Raw genomic sequence first — 24415 nt, forward strand, 5'->3', positions numbered from 1 at the left:
GACGTGCAAGGCTATCATGAAGGTGCTGCAGTTCCGTTATTGTAAGGTAAGATAACACACACCACACTTATTGGCAAATCAGAAAAATGTTTTATTTTAAGTTTCTCTAATTTGCTAGTTATGTGAAAAATTAGAATCAAAAATAATACTTATGTGGAAGGGAAATACTTATGTGAAAATAAGATATATTTAGATATAAATATGGCTAAATTTTAAAAGTTTCCCAAAGTTACCCAATACCTGTTAAGTATGGTGCGTCATGAGCTTTGGTGTTTGCGGCCCAGATTTCAAGGGCGCAAACACATGCAGAAAGTGCAAATTCAGTGGGCCCAGCCCCATTGACATGCACTTCCAGCATGTGTTCCTAGCCGCCTGAGAGTCTGGAACACAAACACCATGCTGCACTCAGCACCATACTTACCAGGGAGTATGAAACTTCTTTAACACCAAACAAGTGTGTAGAATTCTTTGTGAAACACATAAGAATTAGGAGAAATCATCATTTTCCTCATTTACTTCACATAATCATGTGAAAAAATTGGGTGTTGAGGGTGTAGAAGTAGTTTGGTAGGACGCGGTGGATGGAGTTATATTTTCATAGGAGGAGGTGTCTGGGGGAGCAGCATGGTAGGTGGAGGTGGGTGGGGGCCCAGTTGTTTGGAAGGAGGAGGTGGTTGGGGGAGTCTGATGGTAGGTGGGAGAAGAAGTTAGTAGGAGGAGCTGGGTGGGGTATCAGGAGGGTAGTGTGGGTAGTTTGAAGTTGGTGAATGGTATGTTTGGGATGAATAGTAGGTGGGTGTTGCCGTGTTGAGTGTAGGTAGGGTTAGGTAGGGTTGGAACTACTGGCGGGGTAATAATGGTAGTGTCCGATGTCAGTAGACCTTGCCTTGCTTTAAATATGAGGTCAGGCATCAGTCTTTCAAATTGTATTCTTTGGTCCTGGACCATTCTTCGCACCGCTGCACTGACATAGGCCGCAAAGTTGTCATTTTGCCCAACCAACCATATTTCATTTTGTATTTAGAGATTGTGACATTACATATTGTTGGTGGTGCTCCCAAAGCCCAAAATATAACATGTGCAAAAAACAAAGAGCCAAGAAGGGCTAGTTGTTGGGGCACTCTTAAATCAAATTTAATACAATTTAACCTTTATTAGTAATTATTAAAAAGCTGCAGATCTCCTCATTTTAATAGAATAAATGGATACGGCGAAATAAATATTCAAAATAATTCAATAAAAGTAATCGTGCTCCTATAAATTCTAGATTATTTATTCACATCATACAGGAGTTTTGTACCCGTGGTGATCCTGAAATCAACATAAACCAAATCAAATGTAATCACTTATGTCCCTGCTATTATACACTTAGTCCTGTTCTGCTCCTAAATATTACCTACAACACCCAGGTATACTACCAATCAACCCTTCCTGTCCCTGCCTTCAAATACATACATACTCCAACTCCCTCAGGTCTATTGAATAATAAAAACATTTGTTTCCTGATGTGCCATGTTGGAAGTTGAACTGCCACGTGTTAGTGCCACCCACTGCTGCCTCTTAGCTTAGTCAGCCAGCTAGCTTGGTGCAAACGTTGGGCCTAAACTGCATGAAAACAATATTGTGAGCTGTGAGTTGGTCAAAATTGACTGGAAACAAGTGTAAATTAATTTTATTGAGTTTATTAATACTGTAAGAACAAAAAAATAGATTTTAGCAGATTTAATAAATAAAAAAAAAAAAATACAGATCCAAAACCAAAATACGCATCCAAAACACAAGTAGATATAGATCTAAAACCAAAACACAGGGGTCAACGCACATCTCTAGTTAGCACCATACTTACCTACTCTCCAGGAACGTCGAGGAGTCACATTTGTTGGGAGCTCTCACAGATGCACTGAAGATTATGCAAATCTTCCATAGGCCACCCATCACTGCCCACTTCCTGAGTGTAGTGGGTGGCATGGGCAGCTTGACGACATGCTTCGTTCTGAAACATGTCATTGTGACCCCAGTCCTGACTTAAAATTATGGGATTTGTGGTATTGTATAGTGGAAGCAGGGCCACAATAACAAAACCAAGGCACCACACCCCATGCACCACCCACCTAGCTGTCCCATGCCCCTTCTCCCCCTCCCCCTTAGTAATACCTTAGATCAAAATACATACAAAACATAGGGCAGATAGACTTTGTACATCATAAAACCACCAATGTGCAGAAAAATACATTCATTAGAAGGTGTTATAATTAGGGGTGAGCGGGTTCGGATTTCTGAAATCCGAACCCCCCCGAGCCCCCCCGATCCGAGTCCGATCCGAATCAGGCTCGACTTTTCCCGCCTGACTCGGATCTGAAATCGAGGCAAAACGTCATCATCCCGCCTTCCGAGTCTCGCGGGTTTTGGATCCTATATAAGGTACCCACGTCGGCGCCATTTTCTCACTCGGCTGTGGACAGTGAAGAGGGAGGGTGGGAGTTAGGGCTGTGTAGTGTAGTGTAGTGTAGTGCTGCTGTTGTCCACTACTTCAAAGTCCATAGGGGCTGGCTGTGTTGTGCTGTGCTGCTGTTGTTAATAGGGGCTGTGTCCACTACTTCAAAGTCCATAGGGGCTGGCTGGACTGTGTTGTGCAGTCAGTTCTCCATAGGGGCTGTGTCCACTCCAAAGTCCTGTGCAGTGTCCCAGTCCTAAAGAGGTGCTGTAGTGTTGTCCAGGGGGTGCTCTGTCCATCAGGGGTGCTCCCCCCAAGTGCTAAAAAAATAATATATTTTCTGTGTTTGTGAATTGTGTGCGCAGTAGCCGCACGTGCATCAACAAAGTAGTGCCAAGCGTGCGCCTGTGTCATAAGTAAAGGGCCGGCTGGCTTGACCGTTAAGGGTGCTGTAACCCCCGAAAGTACACTCCAGTCCAAACCAAAAAAAAAATTATTTTCTGTGTTTGTGAATTGTGTGCGCAGTAGCCGCACGTGCATCAACAAAGTAGTGCCAAGCGTGCGCCTGTGTCATAAGTAAAGGGCCGGCTGGCTTGACCGTTAAGGGTGCTGTAACCCCCGAAAGTACACTCCAGTCCAAACCAAAAAAAAAATTATTTTCTGTGTTTGTGAATTGTGTGCGCAGTAGCCGCACGTGCATCAACAAAGTAGTGCCAAGCGTGCGCCTGTGTCATAAGTAAAGGGCCGGCTGGCTTGACCGTTAAGGGTGCTGTAACCCCCGAAAGTACACTCCAGTCCAAACCAAAAAAAAAATTATTTTCTGTGTTTGTGAATTGTGTGCGCAGTAGCCGCACGTGCATCAACAAAGTAGTGCCAAGCGTGCGCCTGTGTCATAAGTAAAGGGCCGGCTGGCTTGACCGTTAAAGGGTTCTGTAACCCCCAAAGTACACTCCAAACCAAAAAAATATATATTTTCTGTGTTTGTGACTTGTGTGCACTGTGGCTGCACGTGCATCAACAAAGGAGCAGCGCCAAGCGTGCGCCTGTGTCCCATAAGTAAAGAGCCGGCTGGCTCATTACTTAAAGGGTGGTGTAACCCACAAAGTGCACTACTCTCCAGCAAAAATAAAAAAATATTTTCTGTGTTTGTGTGCGCTTTAGCCGCACGTATATATATCAATATAACATAAATGGAAGACCAAACTTTCTCTGATAAAAATAAAATAGGGAAAGATCAAGAACCACTTCCTACTAGTGCTGTTGCTGCTGCTGGGAGTTGTTCATCATCCCAGAGAGGAAGTAGGAACATCACTACTTTTACTAAACAATTGACCCTCCAACAGTCCCTAGCGATGAGGATGAAGTACGACAGCAGTCATCCTGAAGCAAAACGTATAACTGAGGCCTTGACTGCTATGTTGGTGTTAGACGTGCGTCCGGTATCCGACATTAGTGCATTGGGATTTAGACAATTGATGGAGGTAGTGTGTCCTCGGTTCCAAATCCCGTCTAGATTCCACCTGCATCCTCAAAGCAGCAGCGACAAGCGTGCGTCTGTCTGTTAAAGGGTGGTGACACCCTCAAAGTGTGCTACACAAACAATTAAAATATTGTTCTTTTTTTTCTGTCTTTGTGAAATGTGTGGGCTGTAGCCGCACCTGCATCCTTAAAGCAGCAGCGACAAGCGTGCGTCTGTCTGTTAAAGGGTGGTGACACCCTCAAAGTGTGCTACACAAACAATTAAAATATTGTTCTTTTTTTTTCTGTCTTTGTGAATTGTGTGGGCTGTAGCCGCACTTGCATCCTCAAAGCAGCAGCGACAAGCGTGCGTCTGTCTGTTAAAGGGTGTTGTAACTCTCAAAGTGCTCAAAAAAAATCAAAATTTTTTTTTTAATGTGTTTGTGACTTGTGTGCGATGTAGCCACACTTGCATCCTCAAAGCAGCAGCGACAAGCGTGCGTCTGTCTGTTAAAGGGTGGTGACACCCTCAAAGTGTGCTACACAAACAATAAAAATATTCTTCTTCTTTTTTCTGTCTTTGTGAATTGTGTGGGCTGTAGCCGCACCTGCATCCTTAAAGCAGCAGCGACAAGCGTGCGTCTGTCTGTTAAAGGGTGGTGTAACTCACGAAGTGCTCCAAAAAATAAAAAACTATTTTTTTAATGTGTTTGTGACTTGTGTGCGATGTAGCCGCACTTGCATCCTCAAAGCAGCAGCGACAAGCGTGCGTCTGTCTGTTAAAGGGTGGTGACACCCTCAAAGTGTGCTACACAAACAATAAAAATATTCTTCTTTTTTCTGTCTTTGTGAATTGTGTGGGCTGTAGCCGCACCTGCATCCTTAAAGCAGCAGCGACAAGCGTGCGTCTGTCTGTTAAAGGGTGGTGACACCCTCAAAGTGTGCTACACAAACAATTAAAATATTGTTCTTTTTTCTGTCTTTGTGAATTGTGTGGGCTGTAGCCGCACCTGCATCCTTAAAGCAGCTGCGACAAGCGTGCGTCTGTCTGTTAAAGGTGGTGACACCCTCAAAGTGTGCTACACAAACAATTAAAATATTGTTCTTTTTTTTTCTGTCTTTGTGAAATGTGTGGGCTGTAGCCGCACCTGCATCCTTAAAGCAGCAGCGACAAGCGTGCGTCTGTCTGTTAAAGGGTGGTGACACCCTCAAAGTGTGCTACACAAAGAATAAAAATATTCTTCTTCTTTTTTCTGTCTTTGTGAATTGTGTGGGCTGTAGCCGCACTTGCATCCTCAAAGCAGCAGCGACAAGCGTGCGTCTGTCTGTTAGAGGGTGCTGTAACCCTCAAAGTGTGCTCCACAAACAATAAAAATATTCTTTTTTTTTTTCTGTCTTTGTGAATTGTGTGGGCTGTTGCCGCACTTGAATCCTCAAAGCAGCAGCGACAAGCGTGCGTCTGTCTGTTAAAGGATTACATCGGTGACAGCATCCAAGTAGGCATGTCAGACAGTCCGTACCTGTACTGGCAGGAAAAAGAAGCAATTTGGAGGTCCCTGTACAAACTGGCTCTATTTTACCTGAGTTGCCCCCCCTCCAGTGTGTACTCCGAAAGAGTGTTTAGTGCAGCCGGGAACCTTGTTAGCGAAAGGCGTAGGAGGTTGCTTCCACAAAATGTGGAGAAGATGATGTTCATAAAATGAATGATCAACTCTTCCAGGGAGACCAGCCTCCAGAACGTACAGAGGGACCTGTGGTTCCAGCAGGGACGAATTAATACTCTGTGAGGATGAGGATGTACATAACACTGAAGAGGGTGAGGAATCTGTGGATGAGGAGGATGAGGACGACTTCTTGCCTCCGTAGAGCCAGTTTGTGCAGGGACAGATTAATTGCCAGCTTGTTTTGTGGGGGCCCAAACGAACCAATCATTTCAGCCACAGTTGTGTGGCAGACCCTGGCGCTGAAATGATTGGTTTGTTAAAGTGTGCATGTCCTGTTTATACAACATAAGGGTGGGTGGGAGGGCCCAAGGACAATTCCATCTTGCACCTCTTTTTTTTCTTTGCATTATGTACAGTTTGGGGCCTAGTTTTTCAATGCCATCCTGTCTGCCACTGCAGTTTCACGCCTAGATGGGTCACGTGTTTGTGCCGCCCACTCGTGTCGCTTAGCATAGTCATCCAGCTACCTCGGTGCAACCTTTTGGACATAAAAACACTATTGTGAGGTGTGAGGTATTCAGAATAGACTGGAAATGAGTGGAAATTAAGGTTATTGAGGTTAATAATAGCATAGGAGCAGAAAAACTCACAAATTCTGTGATTTTAGCTGTTTTTATGCTTTTTTTCAAAAAAATACAGATCCAAAACACAAAACCCAGAACCCAAAACACGGAAGGGTGGTTTTGGCAAAACCAATCCAGATCCAAAACACGAAGAAAGATCCAGATCCAAAACCAAAACACAAAACACGAAAAGTGGCCGGTGCACACCCCTAGTTATAATATAACAGTCCCTTTGACCAACATTCCAGGATCACTTACTTTTACTAGAAACAAGATGTCTGTAGGCATGTCACAAAGCACTCCAGAACCCTTTAAGAGTCTTTAGCCGTGCAGACAAGAATATTAATTGGAAGGTGGAGTATTAATACATTTGACCAATGGACCCGATTCAGACCCTCTTGCTAAGCTGCGTTCGCATGCAGCCATATGGCTAAAAGTATGCAAATCCCATGATCGCAAGCAAGCCATTAGCACTCCCACTATGTCTTGCCGTGCAATCGCTCGTATGTTTTTAGATGCCCACCAGCCTGACATAAGATGCCCACTTTTCCATTGCAACATATGTCATCTTCAGGAAGTGTATAAGACAATCGGTAAGATTGGAGGCCATCAGATGTATACGCAGCACTTGTGGTTGACCATACCCTACTGCAATCGCTGCTGTATTTTAAACAGCCATGTGACGTGTACTATGACGCTGCCTCTTAATTATGTACACCTCAAAATGGTGTTAAGATACTCCTTGCGCCTGAGTTCACAGCACCACACCCCCATTTTCATTGACCTTCCCCTGTCACCACCCATAAATGGCTTGTCCTGTCACTCAATCTAGTGAGCCGTCTATGTTCAACGTGCAATCGCTTCCCAATTACGCATGCACAGATAGCGAAAATCGGCCAGCTGCGTGCGAACGCAGACTAGCGAGTGGGTCTGAATCAGGCCCAATATTGCAAGATCATCAGAAAAAACATTCTGGTTTTATTCTCACTTGAACCAAGCTGTCTGTAGGTGTATCACAAAATCACTCCAGGATCCTTTACAATTATTCAACCATTGAACTCTCCATCAATTTAAAATACATTAGGATGGCTGTACAGTATCATAATAAAGTTTTTGTTAAACAAAATTTAATTCATAAAAACACACAATGTAAAAATAATATGCATCACTTACTATAACACATCTTTAAAAAATACAAGTGAATTTGAGTCTTTATACACAAATCCTGGAAACTTGAGGGCATTTCCAATTAAATGATGTTTCAGTGACCTGGTAGGTGTTTGCTTGCAGAGATTATGGTTGTCCCCACTAACACATTTTGATTCCTCTTTATTTGGGATAGGAACAACCATCATATTATGACTTTACTTAACTTGTGAGTTATCGGTAATACTGTGATTTGTTTGCACCTTGTCAATAATAACTTTTGGATAAACCCCATGTATTTAAAATTCACAATGCTCAGCATGCCATGTAGGGGACTTAGCAACCAACCTCATATACAACAGTCAGACACTTAACACATGAACTATTTGCTCCTGTGCTGCAAGCCTAGTACTTCTATATGAAGATAGTTGCAATTGTCAGTTTAAGCCATTGCAGTTAAGCAGATCTATGTACTATGTGCACACAACAGGAGCAATTAGCTCCATATGCTACATGTAGCTTTCCTAACCCCAAAGCAGAATGAGCCTCCCTAACCCAAAAGCAGAAGGAGCCTTCCTAACCCCAAATCAGAAGATACTTTCCTAACTCCAAAACAAAAAGATCATCCTTAGCTCCAAAGCAGAAAGAGCCTACCTAACCCTAAAGCAGAATGAGCCTCCCTACCCCCAAAGCAGAAGGAGCCTTCCTAACTCGAAAGCAGAATGAGCATCCCTGAACCCAAAGCAGAAAGAGCATCCCTAACTCCTAAACAGAAAGAGCATTCCTAGCTACAAAGCAGAAAGAGCCTCCCTAACCCCAAATCAGAATGAGCCTCCCTTCCCCCAAAGCAGAAGGAGCCTTCCTAACCCCAAAGCAGAAAGAGCCTCCCAAGCCCAAAAGCAGAAGGAGCCTTTCTAACCCCAAAGCAGGAGATAGCGACTCCATAATCCCCATAGCGGCAAGAAACTCTCTAAACACAAAGCAGAAAGAGCCTCATTAACCCCTACGGAGAATGAGCAGTCCTAACCACAAAGCAGAAAGATCCTCCCTAACCCCAAAGCAGAAAGAGCCTCCCTATCCCCAAAGTATAAAGATCCTCTCTATCCCCAAAGCAGAAGGAGCCGCCCTAATCCCAAAGCAGAAAGATTCTCCCTAACCACAAAGCAGAATGAGCTTCCATACCCCCAAAGCAGAAAGAGCTTCCTCCCTAACCCCAAAGCAGAAGGAGCCTCCCTATTCCCAAAGCATAAAGAGCCTCCCTAACTCCAAAGCAGAAAGATCCTCCCTAACCACAAAGAAGAATGAGCCTCCCTAACCACAAAGAAGAATGAGCCTACCTACCCCCAAAGCAGAAGGAGCCTCCCTAACCCCAAAGCAGAAGGATCTTCCATAACCCCAAAGCAGAAAGAGACTCCCTATTCCCAAAGCATAAAGAGCCTCCCTAACCCCAAAGCAGAAAGAGCCTTCCTATCCCCAAAGAAGAAAGAGCCTCTCTAACCCTAAAGCAGAATGAGCCTCCCTAACCCCAAAGCATAAAGAGCCTCCCTAACCCCAAAACAGAAAGAGACTTCCTATCCCCAAAACAGAAAGAGCCTACCTAACCCTAAAGCAGAAAGAGTCTTCCTATCCCCAAAACAGAAAGAGCCTCCCTAACCCTAAAGCAGAATGAGCCTCCCTAACCCAAAAGCAGAAAGAGCAGGTACACTGAATTTATGTATTGCAGCCATGTTAAACATTTAGCCAACCTCTGCCCAAAAATGGCAGATTCTAACTGGGCCAAAACCAATCCAGTCCATATAGAAATAATACATGTTCCTATATGGTTTGATATAACTGCTTTTCCTTGCTTCCCTGTAATGCAAAAATACATTAGCAAACCAGTCACAGCTACAACATGAAGAGAGGCCAGCACCTGTAATATAAGCAGTCATGCATGACAGTCATTCATTCTTCAGTTTGTTAGTCACATTGCCCAATGTTTATCTTGGCTTCAGTACTTTAACTGTACTTCAACTCTATGGCTGCATTCCTGCATTCTTCCCATACTTCATACTGTCTTCACCTGACAGCACCAGTCTCCTATCACTACTTGTCCAATGCAGGACAAGTAGTGATAGGAGCCCCCTCACTAAAGTATTGTTTTTTTATATATTATAGTAAATGTATTATTACCTGGTGAAGTGTTTCGTACGGTCTCTTCATGTCCAGAATGTGCATGTTTCCAATGATTGGTAAAGGTTTGGGACCAGGAGGGAAATTGGGATAAATGTTCCTTTTGCGTCCATAGAAAAGTATTGCCACAAAAATACACAGAATAATGGACAGTATTGTGACTGGGTCAGTGATAGTCATGGTGTCAGCAAAGCTTTCTCCTATCAAATGAGAAAATACACGTCAGCGATATACTGTAAATAGAAATAAGACAATGGGGGTTTAATGCAATAGCCTGTGACATATAGGCATCAGCGAGCTCCTGGTGAGTCTGCCCGATGTTTTAAAGGAGCAATCATTTAATAGGCTAAACCAACCTGGTTTTGCCTTTTAAACGATTACCCCTTTAAAACATCAAGTAGACGTGGCGATGACTGCAAGCAGGGTTGTAATTAGGTTTGTGTGAGCGGTGCAGGGCCCTGGGGACAGCACCATTGCTGCCCCGTGACCACAGCATCTGAGGATCTGACTAGCAGGGACACTTCAGGCAGTGCCGTACTGCCTGGTGCAAGCGCCCCCCCCCCTGGGTGCGTCATTATGTTGTCATGCGCTCATGGGAAGGGCCGACTATTACATTTACCCCAATTACTTGAAAGTGAGTTTAATGTCTGACATCATTAATACAGCTTCATGGGAACAATACGCTGATGGAGGACTAAAAACCATTTTATTTCAATTAAGACTCTTAAGGCCACCACACACGCTGTGATTTGCAAATGATCTGATGTCATTTGCGATTTCCCTGGAAATCCTGAACAAACCATATTGTGCCTACAAATGGAACGATTGTACAAACGATATAGATGGGTCATTAATGATTGCAAATCGTTAACGATTTATCGTTTGGCAGCAATCAACCTCATGATGCATGTCCTGGAACATTTAAAAAAAGTGGAGCGGAGTGGCCAGGATCAGTGATGACAAATCGTCCATCGTGCTCACACACGAAACGATGTGTGCCAAATTGTGGAAGATAGGTTGATATCTTTCTGCAGGGTCAATTGATCAGCGACCACGATCAGCGTCAGCGGGAGCACGCATTAGCGTCGTAATCCTCTCCACACAGGGCAATTTTTACACGATTGTCATTCCAAACGATCGAACGGTGAAATCGTATAAAAAATCGCACCATGCGTGGGGGGCCTTTAAAGAAAACAGTACAATCTGGTCAGTTGAAACACGGCCCGCTGAATTTTAATAACTTTAACATTCATTTTAGAATTTCCCCTCTTATTATAGTTTTAGGGGTTATTCACCAATGTTTCCCTGTAATGGTTAAAAATAGATTCAACTTTTTATTCATATTTTTTGTTCTAATTAGTATTCTTGTTGTATTTTAAATCATTTTAATTGACATTGCCATCTCACATTATTATACCTACTGACCATCTGTCTAATATCTAGCCTGCTAACTATCTCAGAGCTATCTATTAGTTCAGGATTAAGGACCTCTAATAAACTTTAAATACCAGCTGCAATATATAGCAAAAAATCATATTTGTACGAACTTCGGGAGTTTATAGGGAACTAGCTGGGAACTAGCTGATGTGCTCGGTTTCACCCGGGTATACCTTAGATATTTACTGTTTCCATTTTGTTCATCTCATTTTAACTTAGCTTTTATGCTTAGTTAATTTTATAAACTGTACACCAACTGCCAACCCAATGGGCCAAACATCACTGGCAGTTGGTGTAGCTCCCCTATTTGAATATTGGACTGCATTGCAGCCACATCTCTGAAGCTTCCACATGTTCCAGACAATGAGTTTACAGTCCCGCAGCAATTGAGCCATGTTGCTTTGCCACTCTATTACCTCGGTCAAGTGGAAACATTTTACCTTTTTCCACCCCCTTAGGAGTCAAATTTCGAAAAAATCTCTGCTTAGTGGATGCTTAGGTCATGGAAAGAATATACTCCTCAAATTTCATATTTCTAGGTCCAGGAGTTTGAACTGGGCGTTGATGAGTCAGTGAGGCAGGATATTTGTTTATATATATTAAGACTAGTAGTCTTCAGACGGGTAGTGCTCACACTAATTATACCCTGATTTGTCTCATAAAACTTCGAAAATTCAGAAAATATCTGATGTACCTGGTTTCACCTTGGTATACCTTATATATTTACTGTTTCCATTTCCATCTCACCACTACAGTAACACATTAATCCTTCACCTCTGCATCCCTGCTTTAGTAAGAAATGACCCTCCCTCACCTGTGTACTAACACATTCCACTCCCTCACCTCTGTATTAACACATTATCCTTGCTCACCTCTGTAGTAACACATTTCCCTACATTCGACATTCCCTTGTCTAATTTAGAAATACAATCCCTCCCTCACACCTGTAGTAACACATTACCCTCATTCCCTCCTATAGTGACCTATTCCCCTCCCTCACCTCTTTAGTAACACATTACCCCTGCTCACCCCTATATTAACACATTCCCCTCCATTGTCTATGTTATAACACATTCCCTTCCTTCACCCGTAGTAACACATTTAACATTCCCCTCCCTCACCTGTGTAGTAACACATTTTCCTCTCTCTCCAGCACTTCGCATGACAGTTGGTGTTTGAATATGATCTGTGCTACAGCCACCATGAGTCAGTCAGGCAGAACAGTGCACAGAAGGAGGAAACATTTTAGCCTTTTTCACCCCCTTAGGAGTTGAATTTAGATAAATCCCTTCTTAGTGGGTACCTACATCATGGAAGGAATATACTCCCCGATTTTCATGTTTCTAGGTCCAGGGGTTTGGGCTGGGCATTCAGTGATTCAGGACATTTGTTTTTATATAATAATAATAATAATAATAATAATAATAATAATTTTATTTATATAGCGCTTTTCTCCCATAGGACTCAAAGTCGTTTTACAGACATCAGAAAACATGGTACATTGTACAAAAATAGGATAGAAAACCACACCGAGATAATTAAAATCAACCGAAACCTAGAGAGCACAATAAGCATATTGCAGGGTTGGTGCAGACATTTTGGGCAATAACTTCCATGGGTTATATATTCCACCCACAAAGGTACCAAATGAGGCAGCCGTCTTGGGAGCACTACATAGGATTACCCTGGGTGGAATAGGTTATGCCGAGAAGAGATGACACAATGCTCATCTCTGGTTGCAGCGTCCTAACGCTAGGAGTAGGGCCCCAACATAATAGTTAGGTCCATGTATTTTTCATCCCATCCACGAGTGTACCAGGTGAGGCAGCCATGGTGGGTTCACTATGAAGGTTACACTGTGGGTGATAAACCATACAAGGACCCAAGGAATATATGGGAAAACTGACACATGTGTGGCAGTATGATATACCCTGTGTGAATAGATCCACATGAAGTACATCCTGCCCATGGGGGATGCACTTCAGTGGGTGTATAGCACACAAGTATATCATACAGTGGAGGTATAACACACCAGTATATCATACAGTGGAGGTATAGCACACCAGTATATCATACAGTGGAGGTATAGCACACCAGTATATCATACAGTGGAGGTATAGCACACCAGTATATCATACAGTGGAGGTATAGCACACCAGTATATCATACAGTGGAGGTATAGCACACCAGTATATCATACAGTGGAGGTATAGCACACCAGTATATCATACAGTGGATGTATAGTACACCAGTATATCATACAGTGGAGGTATAGCACACCAGTATATCATACAGTGGAGGTATAGCACACCAGTATAGCATACAGTGGAGGTATAGCACACCAGTATAGTATACAGTGGAGGCAGGGCCAGATTAAGTCTTGTGGAGGCCCCAGGGCAACTAAATTGCGGGGGCCCCTTCCAGCCACACGGAGCTTCCCCCCCTCCCCCTAAGGCTTCTGCCCTCCCACCCCCAAAGCCTCCGCCTCTGACTTACCTTAGAGCCGGCGTGCGGGCGTGACCTCCTCCCGGCAGAGCTGCTCCCTAGTCCTCTCATCGGCGTCGTGGACGTAATGTGTCACGTGGCGCCGGTGAGAAGACTCAGGAGCCGCTCTGCACTGTATGCAGCGGCACTGACTGTGCCACTGCATACATTAATAGCGACTCGCGGCAATGAGCCTCAATCCTGGAACAGGTGTCACTAGACAGATGTTCTTGGCAAGGTCACACTGACTGTGTGGGGGCCCCTCCGGATGTGGGGGCCCAGGAACCATCACCCCTGTTGCCCCCCCCTTAATGCAGCCCTGAGTGGAGGTACAGCACACCAGTATAGCATACAGTGGATGTATAGCACACCAGTATGTCATACAGTGGATGTATAGCACACCAGTATAGCATACAGTGGAGGTATAGCACACCAGTATAGCATTCAGTGGAGGTTTAGCACACCAGTATAGCATACAGTGGAGGTATAGCACACCAGTATAGCATACAGTGGAGGTATAGCACACAGGTATAGCATACAGTGGATGTACAGCACACCAGTATATCATACAGTGGAGGTATAGCACACCAGTATAACATACAGTGGAGGTACAGCACACCAGTATAGCTTAAAGTGGATGTATAGCACACCAGTATATCATACAGTGGGGAGAAGTACATTTTACAAAACTGGGATTAGTAAATACAGCAAACAGTGCTGCAGTTCGGGCATGAGATTTACGGCTGACTGAAACATTTGAAAAATGAAATGCACTGAATGAATACATCCACGTGTTTGTTCATCCTGCCCAAGAATGAGCCATCCGAGGCAGCCATCTGGGGCGCAATGCGTAGGTTACATCTGGCATATATATATAGATTGACAATATTTGAGCGAAAGATACATTTGTGAGACAAGATCAGTTGTCTTATGCACAGACTTCTTGCTATTTACCACTTGCTGACCACCCACCATTTTAAAATGGAAGAGCAGAAAGAAAATGAGGTCTGTGTTTGTCTGAAAGCGGAAATCTACAACAAGCCAAGGTTTCCTTATGCTAAAAATAAATTTACTAATATAAAATATGATAAAAAAAATAAAAATACACTTTCAAACGTAAAATAAACTGAACATATTAGATTTATACTTTGTTTCTCATGTACAGCATGCACAGCAATTTAGGTGAAATGTGCCATTTTCTGGGTTTCAGACACTAATTCCATCCTACACAGCATGGGTGGTGTTATTTAAAGGATCACTCACTAAATAAGATGCAGCCGATGGATGTACAGTATAGTGCAATAATATTATATACAAAACCAGGCGTGTTGTGCAGTTTATGTTATTACTCCTATACATCCAGTGTCCGAAACCATTGACGTGGCATTGCTAAGTGTTGCTTAGTCTATTTAACCCCTAAAAATACTAATATAAAATTGTTTTCACATTGAATCAACTTGAACATTATATTTAGTGAATATTTAGTGATCCATTAAGCACAAGATAATAAGGTTACATCCTTAACCAAAACTTCTACATGGTTCAGTAGTTGGAACAATGCACAAATCAGTAAATAATACATTTCTGTGTGCGAAGTTTACAGAACAACATAACAAAGAGCGCCTGGGGAGCTACTTAATACATTAGGGTGCACTTAGATGATCAGATCATGTATACAACAAAGTGCACCCTACAGTATATTGTAATGTACATGTTTTCTCAGCTACATCGGTATCACTCCTTGAGCACATAAACAATAAAATAAAGCCTCAAAGAGAAGTTATACTTTTATTATATACATTAATTATCATTTTAACTAGAGACGATTTTTAGATAATATAATTGTCATTAATATATTAGGTTTCTGCTGCCGGAGAACGTATCCCTACTTACAGTATGTTTCTATGTGTATTTGATTTCTTTTTACTATCGTTTTGCAATATTCTCTTATGTGTACATAATAAAATGACAGTTCCAACATTGCTTAAGATAAATCTAATAAAATACATTATTGACCTCAAATAACACTAATAGACTTTCAGGACACATAGTAACATCTTACTGTACCTTGAAGACTGCAGAGGACAAAATATGATCCTTTTAGTTGCGGAAATCTCACCAGCTCTATGCTGAAGACTCAGTAAATCTGTTTAAGCTCTTCCGCATTTATAAGGAAGCTCTAACTTATATTACAGAAGCTACGGTATTAAAGAGGCAAGTTCTCTCACACACTGTAAACAATTTTAGAATTAGGTTTTTGTAAACTAGCCAGAAAAACCTTAAAGAGACACTCAACATAAGATCAAAACTGAGCTAATAATTTAGCGTAACTAATCGGTACAACCATCATCCACATACTGTAGCTGTCTAAATTGTTTCATGCCAGAAGTTGCACTATGGTCTATTATGATATACATTTGGGAATGTTGTTCATACTCCATTTAAACTATTTCTATTGACAATATATTTCCATACATTGTAGAAAGTCTGAAGTAGTGACAAAGCGAGTTTCAGAGAAGTGGAAGGAGTATGAAACCTCTTGAAAGTGGGTTTGAGAGAAGGTAACTATGGTGTAGGTGATGTGGTGGTCAGTGGATGAAAAAAGGGGATGGAAGGAAAAGAGGCTTGAGATGCAGGAGGGAAAAGAATGATTATGTGCTTTGCATTTGAGGATGAGAAGTTTGAACTGGATTATGAAGGGGATAAGGAACCAGTTAATCAGGTTGAAAAGGGAGGAAACGAATGCAGAGCATCTAGAGAGGAAAACGAGACAAGCAGCAGTGTTAAACTGAGATTTTAGTGGTCAAATTCAACTTAGGGGGAGGCTAGAGAGGAGAAACATACAGTAGTCAAGTTAGGAGATGAGGATGAGTGGATAAGACCTTTGGCGGTGTCTGGGTTGAGAAAGGGCTTGATACTAAAGATGTTGTGGAGGTGGAAGCAACAAGAGCAAAAGACATCTTGATTGTGTGGGATAAATGAGATGACAGATAGACAGGAAGGGACACAAGTGAGGATGGATGAAAAGAGGTCACTGGATGATACATTAATTTGAGAATCATCAGTGTAAAGTTTGTATTGGTTACTGAAGGAGCTGACGCATTTTCCAAAGAAAAAGGTATAAAGTGAGAAGAAGAGGGGGCCAATGATGGATCCATGGGGGATGCTGACAGGTAGAGGAAAGGTGAAGTGGAATAATAAAAAAAGACAGAAAATGAACAATTAGTATAGTAGAGGTGAATTATGAGAGAACAGACTCAAGGAGATTGATGGAATGGAAAGTTTGATGGAGAGGCTGGTGATTAACAATTTCAAAGGCAACAGAAAGATCTGAGAGGATGAGACTTAAGAATTAACCATTGACATTGACAGTGAGAAGGATATTGATGACCTTAGTGATGGTGGTTTCTGTGGAATGGATGGGACAACAGATAGACTCAAGACGGGAATGGGAAGATAGGAATTACATGAATTCTAGATAGAATATACTCCCTAGGAGCCTGGAGTCATAGGATAGGAGAGAGAAAGAGTGATAGTTAAAGAGGGAGTTAGAATCGTGAGGGTTTCTTATAGGTGGGTGAAACAAGGGCATGTTTGAAGGAGTAGGGGACAGCGGTGAACATGGTATAGAAGCAGGCTTCAGGAGAGATGGAGTGGAGGAGATGAGAGGGAATGGAGTCCAGGGGCAAGAGGGAGAAGTGTCAGGTTGTGTGCTTCAGTCCACTGCTAAAAGTACTGCTTTCCCTGTGCACATCTGCTATTTTAAAACCTTGCCAGGTGGTATGCCTTTAAAATTTAGATTTATCAGACTTTTACAGAATTTTTTAAGTATCTTATGTCCACCTTTGAACATTTTTAAAATATGCCTGACCTAGAGAAACTACCTAGTTGATTTATGGATATTCTTATGAATCTGCTCCTGCACATCATAGTGTATTGTCTAATGGTGTACCAATCCTGGTGTGATTCCTTGAAGAGGTGTCACTGGGTGTGGTGCCACCCGGTGTGGTACTGTACTTCTGGTCTCTCGAGCACCCCTCTTCCTGCTCCTCTATCAGTGTTTACATATCTGTGTACCAACCTCAACCTATTTTGGATTATCAGCTTCTGCCTGCTCCACAAACCTATTTGCTACCTTATTGGCACAATTCCTTACTACTCCTCTGGTTTTACTTCTGATGTTTGCTACTTATGTACCAAACTTGGCTCCATTCATTACTACTCTTAAAGTTAAATACATGCCAGCGGTGGAAATCCCAGAAGTAATGGAGACATTGGCCTCCAAGTGCCAGCATGCAAGGGGAGACAGAGGAACAGGCCCAGTGAAAGAGGGGTAAAGGGGGCACGGATGTACCAGGCCCTGGAGGGCCCACAGATAATTCAGTCTATATCCCATGCCTGTGCCCTGCTGATTACTGCAGCTGCACAGGCAGCATTTACAAATTAATCTATCTGTGGGGTCCAGGAAACTGCTGTCGTTTGATCTTCTGGTCATTGCAGGCATTTTTTTTGTTTACTGGTATGCGGTATGCATGATGTCATGAAGTCACACTGCATCACTGAAATGCAGAGTAGCTGTGGCATGATAAGCAGACAGAAGACCCAGGAGAAGGTAGATGTCTGTGGGCTGGATCCAGAGAGATGTAGGGGCTGGATCTGGAGAGACACTACAGGGCTGGCTGTGGCTGGAGAGATACTGGGGGCTGAAGAGACAGAAAGGGGCTTGCTGGAGAGATACTGGGAGGCTGGAAAGACAGAATTAGGTATGCTGTAGCTAGAGAGACACTAGAGTCTGTAGAGACAGATAGGGCTGGCTCAAGCAGAAGAAACACTGGGGGCTGGATAGTCAGAAAGGGTTTGGCTGGAGTTTGAGAGAAAGAATGGGACTGGCTGGAGCTAGAAATACACTGAGGGGCTGGTTAGGAAGAAAAGGGCTGGCTGAAACTGGAGAGCCACTGTAGGCTGGAAAGACACTGTGGGGCTGACAAACACTGGAGAGACACTGGGGGGCTTCACAGGCAAAAGAGGCTGGCTATAGAGCCCCTGAGGGATGGAGAGACAGAAGGGGGCTGTCTGGAACTGGAGAGCCACTGTTAGCTGGAAAAACACTGTGGGGCTGACTAAAACTGGAGAGACACTGGGGGGCTTCACAGGCAAAACAGCCTGGCTATAGAGCCACTGGGAGCTGGAGAAAAAGAAGGGGGCTATCTGGAACTGGAGAGACACTGTGGGGCTGAAAAGACACTGTGAGGCTTGAGAAATACTAGGGGACTGAAGCTGCAGAAACATAGGATAATGATTCTGAAGAGACTCAGGGAAGATGGGGCTGAAGAGTACCTGGAGATATTCCACAACTGGCAGGATTACTGGCACATTACTTCCTCCTTTGCCCCATCAGCTGTGCAAGTGCTCATGCACTGACAGACAGCTGGACATGCACCAGCAAGAGCCATTGGGGTGAACTCATGCCCCCCCCTGATCCCTGCTGTTGAGTGCTAATCTGCATACCAGGTCTCAGAACAGTATTTGACCAAGGTTTGGGTTATTGAACATCATTAAATGGGACTAAATGGGAATGAGGTATTAAGATATATTTAATTGTACTTAAAGCTATAAAGATGCAAGATGCCATGAAGTCCAATATTCATACCTAACTACTGTCACAACTCCAGACAAAAAAAAGATGTGACTCATGGTGTTAAATGTTATATTCATGGTTGCACATCCCTGATGAAAGCAAACTTTTCTCTATGAGAATATATTTCTTCGAGCACTTATGACCTGTTTTTTTTCCTTCTAACTCCCACCCTCTATGTACAGTATTAGGGATCTATTTACTAAGCAGTGTTAGGAGACAGAGTGAAAAGTGATAAGGTGCCAGCCAATCAGCTCCCAACTGTAATTTTTCAAACACAGCCTGTGAGATGGCAGTTGGGAGCTGATTGGCTGGCACCTTATCACTTTCTTATCACTTTTTACTCTGTCTCCTATCACTGCTGAGTAAATAGACCCCTATAATCATTAAGAACCCATTTTTCATTCTTAAAAAAATACTATTTTTGTTTTTGACTGACCGCTGGGACTGGCTGCCCTGGAGGAATCGGTATGTTACACCGCCGGCCGCATGGCATTTCCAGCCCGACGTGGAAGGAAATCCCGATCGTCCGAAATGTAAGTATTTCCTAACCTAATCTACCCCCTAACCCTCCTTTATGGTGCCTAACTCTAACCTCCTCCCCCCGTGCCTAACCCTAACGCCCCCTTTCCTCGCCATCTAAACCTAAGTCCCCCGGGGGGGTGCCTAACCCTAAGTTCCCCCCGGGGGTGCCTAACCCTAACCCTCCATTCCCCTAACCTAAACCTAACCTCCGGGGGGGTGCCTAATCCTGCCCCCCCCCCCGGAACCCTAAACCTAACCCTCCCCACCCCACGGCTGTCCATGCACGGCACCCGGCATCCCTTCGATCGGGATGCTGGGCGCCAGTCTCCTGGCGTAGGTTAATCCTCGCCGGGATTCTGTAATGTAAATGCCGGCTGTCCGCACAGCGACCGCCAGCATCATAAATGTATACCGCCCTGGAAACAGTAGAGAGCTCAGCAATGGCCATTTTTTATATAAAACAGAAGATAAAAATACCCGTGTTCGGTTTTACCCATATTGCACATGGTACCAGCTGCGAGGCAGTATTAGTGCCATATATGTATACAAAACAATATTATAGAATATATGGAACCATATACAATTCAGGCGCACATATATTGTTATTTGTCTCAATGCAATATTACTAAAAAAGCTGCTCCTAATAGCGTTCTATCTGTAATTAGCACCTTGTCTCTCTAAGTAAAAGGCCTGGATCTATAGTTAATAATACAATAATGCCTTAATTGGCCAATGTTGATACCTTAAGTATAAACTATTCCAGATAAGGAGCGCTTAATCAAAAAGTATAACAATTTATTACATATATTATTAAAAGACAATGAAATAAATAAATAAAATTGAAATCAAAAACACACATATATAAACATGTAGTGCAAACTGAATCCTAGTATTGATGAAAACGCTTAAACAAAAAACATTGGAGATCCAGCTCTGCAGAAGGTGTCTCCTATAATGGTAGTAAACAGTATAAAACCATCTGATTCCTTAATATTACAAAGCAGTCTCTGGTATCCGGGTAGGAAATGAGGTTAAATCACCAATATTGCTGCAACTAACAATCATGTGTCTCAAGATGTAAATATAGTGACTTAAGTTTGACACTTAGTATCCATTCATTAACTTGTATAATTTTATTGATTGTAGCAAGTGATCGATTCAATGTGTCCTCGTAGATCGTGACACTGATTCAGCAGTATAAAAGTTAACCACATATGTAATATGTCAGAGTCCATGCAAAAGAGTTATGGAACTGGCTCTCTCTAATACCCCTTTCACACCGGAGCTAAAACCCGGGTTTTTGAAGGGATTACCCGGGCAGCTTCCTGGTGTAAAAGGGCAGAGGGTTGGATCGCCGGGTCGAGTGACCCGGCAATCCAACCCAGGTAACTAGCAGGGTTTAACACGGGCGTAGCCCGTGAAACCCTGCTATGGGAACAGCGCACTCCGGGTCACGAAGACCTGGAGTGCACTGCTAGCCAGCCGATTGGTCCGGCTTCAGTGGTGCTTGGAGATGACGTCATCTCCAAGCGTCCACTTTCACTCCGCAAAAGCCGGGTCTATGCAGACCCGACTGCGGTGTGAGCGGCGCTGACTCGGGAATATCCAGAGTCAGCGCCGGCAAAATTCCGGGTCTGATGCGGATAGGAACTTTGTTCCAACTCCGGGTCAGACCCGGAATTTAGGTGGAAAAGGGGTATTAGTGATTTAAAGTGGTAATTGCTTACCGCCGGCCGGCTAGTGGGGAGAATGTATGAATCTGTCTGACCACAGTAGACGGAGCTCCACATTTGTCACTGACGAGCCTTAGTGTTGCTTTCTCTGTGTTCTTTGTTGCCAGACACACGGACCCCAGTACTTTGCTTGAGCGCTCTTCCTGACAGGATATAAGGACCAGCTTGCAGCATGTATACAAAACAACCTACAATAATATGCTGCAAATCTGTGTGAATCTAGCAATCAAAGCATGGGGATTTTGTTCATAAACAAATTTATTTTACCACTCTGGGTCCATAATATTTTTTTATTTTTTTTCTATTTCAGCAATTTTGAAACTGCCTGTTCCATGGTGCATACAGTTCAAAGGCTCCAGTATGCACTTACAGTCAATGGCTGCCAGTATGAGAATATGCACCTTTATCTTGGGTATGTAAGATGACTTTACTAGCTCTTACTTACTTCCCTATCATGTACAAGTGAAAAGATTTGGTTTAGACGGTTTAGCTACTGTAGTTCCCTTACTAAGTCTCCAGTTTCACTTGTGATCCACATCTGTATGAATTTATTCCTGTTTATCTTGTGCTATCAGCAATGTAGTTAAAGATGGGAGTTCTTCCATTTCAAGCCAAGCCCCAAGGTAAAAAGATTACTCATCGCTATAAGGTGGGGACCTAAGAACAGAAAACGGGAGAAGAAAAAGCACAGCCAATTCTTTAAGTAGAAGGTACAGAATTTAATGGCCTCAAAGCATCCCTATGTGGCCCCTTAACAGTGCTACTTTAGGTATTATTATTATTATTAGTAGTAGTAGTAGTAGTAGTAGTAGTAGTAGTAGTATTATTAGTATTTTTTATTATTATTATTATTATTATTATTTATTATTATTTTTATGTCACCATGCCAGGATGCTTTACATTGCCATAAGGCAAAAGTGATAACTAAGTGACTTGGAGAACAAAACATCGATATTTTGAGTCCAGGGCCAGGAAACTCCCCAGACCTTAATCTTATTGAGAACTTGTGGTCAATCCTCAAGAGGTGGGTGGACAAACAAAAACCCACAAATTCTGACAAACTCCAAGCATTGATAGGCAAGAATGGGCGGCCATCAGTCAGCATGTGGTTCCGAAGTTGAATGACAGCATGCCAGGGCGAGTTGCAGAGGTCTTGAAAAAGAAGGGTCAACACTGCAAATATTGACTCTTTGCATAAACTTTGTAATTGTCAATAAAAGCCTTTGACACTTATGAAATGCTTGTAATGTTACTTCAGTATACCGTAGTAACACCTGACACTTATGTAATGCTGTAATGTTACGTCAGTATACCATAGTAACATCTGACAAATGGGTCTAAAAACACTGAAGCAGCAAACTTTGTGAAAACCAAAACTTGTGTCATTCTCAAAACTTTTAGCCATGGCTGTAGACCTGTGGACATAAGCTTAGTAGATTCTAATCATTCAAATCTTAACAATACTGTGACCAAAGATTTTGCACATCTATAATTATATTGCTAAAATCCAGTTTGAAAGCAAGTTACAAGTTGCAATAGGATTTTAAGCGTATAACATCATCATCAAAATTTATTTCTAAGATGCCATAAGTTCTGCAGCACCAAATAGGCAAAGAAACAACTCAATAGAGTAAAACAAATACAATAAATGAGACATGAAAGCACAAGACATGTGAGGACAGTTGCATGTCAGGACATGTGTTATTCTCAGAGCAGTTATAGTCATACTAGTGGCGGAACTCCCGAAGGCAGTGGAGTCACTGGCCTCCGGGCACCAGCTATGAGAGGGGCACCAGGCAGCAGGGGCACAAAGAAATCTATCTATAACTGTTGCCAGCGAATATAGATGGATCTATTTGTGGGGTCCGGATACCAGATTAAGTTTGTGTGTGGCTGTTATTGTCCTCGACCCCTTCAATGCCCCCCCTGCATGCTTTGTCCTATGCACATGGACCACTGCACTGTTCAGTTCCGTCAAGTGCATTTCCTGATTGGGGTGGGCCAGAAGTGCAGTGGGACAGTCCAAAGGAGGGGTGATGCAGGCTGTAGGAGAAGTGGGATGGACTGGAGGAGGAGTGATGCGGTCTGAAGGAGAAGTTGGGCGGACTTGAGTAGCTGTGATGTGGGTTGTAGGAGAAGTCTGGCAAGCTGGAGGAGGAGTGATGCAGGCTGTAGGAGAAGTCTGGCAAGCTGGAGGAGAAGTAATGCAGGGTGTGGGAGAAGTCAAGCAGGCTGGAGGAGCTGTGATGCAGGCTGTAGGAGAAGTATGGCAGGCTGGAGAAGCTGTGATGCAGGCTGTAGGAGAAGTAGAATGGGCCGGAGGAGCTGTGATGCAGGCTGGAGGAGGAGTGGGGCAGGCTGGAGGAGGAGTGATGTGGTCTGAAGGAGAAGTCGAGCGGACTGGTGGAGCTGTGATGTGGGCTGTAGGAGAAGTCTGGCAGGCTGGAGGAGGAGTGATGCAGGCTGTAGGAGAAGTCTGGCAAGCTGGAGGAGAAGTGATGCAGGGTGTGGGAGAAGTCAAGCAGGCTGGAGGAGCTGTGATGCAGGCTGTAGGAGAAGTATGGCAGGCTGGAGAAGCTGTGATGCGGGCTGTAGGAGAAGTAGAATGGGCCGGAGGAGCTGTGATGCAGGCTGGAGGAGGAGTGGGGCAGGCTGGAGGAGGAGTGATGTGGTCTGAAGGAGAAGTCGAGCGGACTGGTGGAGCTGTGATGTGGGCTGTAGGAGAAGTCTGGCAGGCTGGAGGAGGAGTAATGCAGGCTGGAGGAGGAGTGGGGCAGGCCGAAGGAGCTTTGATGCGGGCTGCAGGAGAAGTAGGGCAGGCTGGAGGAGGAGTGGGCAGGACAGGCAGCTGGGACTCCTAGGCAGCAGTAGTAGCAGCATACAGGGGCATGTTGCACAGGAATTACATGCCCCTGCACAGGAATCAGTGTGAGTGCCTGTGGAGACATCAAGGGGGGGGATAACAGAAGAGGAGAGAGCATTAGCTGGCGGGGGTTACAGCAAGGGTGGATTGGAGCAAGGGGGTTACAGCAAGAACAGAGGGGGAGAAGTGAGAGAGAAAATGAAGAGCTGGGAGAGAACACAAGATAAAGAAGAGAACGAGC

At 43.6% G+C, this 24415-nt stretch overlaps 1 protein-coding gene across 1 annotated transcript in view; it reads right to left on the reverse strand.

The window, feature by feature from the left end:
- LOC148533764 (cytochrome P450 2C5-like) overlaps positions 1-15567 on the reverse strand; it is a 96717-nt gene extending 81150 nt beyond the window's left edge. The window contains exons 1-2 of the mRNA XM_088467249.1: positions 15486-15567; positions 9498-9697 (exon numbers count right to left, since the gene is read on the reverse strand). Of these exons, the coding sequence (XP_088323375.1) occupies positions 9498-9677 (180 nt within the window). The 5' untranslated portion in view covers positions 9678-9697; positions 15486-15567. The remainder of the gene's footprint in view (positions 1-9497; positions 9698-15485) is intronic.
- Between the last annotated feature and the right edge of the window lie 8848 nt (positions 15568-24415).

Source organism: Taudactylus pleione, unplaced genomic scaffold (assembly GCF_031769625.1).
Source record: "Taudactylus pleione unplaced genomic scaffold, aTauple2 ptg000070l, whole genome shotgun sequence".
NCBI lineage: Eukaryota > Metazoa > Chordata > Amphibia > Anura > Myobatrachidae > Taudactylus > Taudactylus pleione.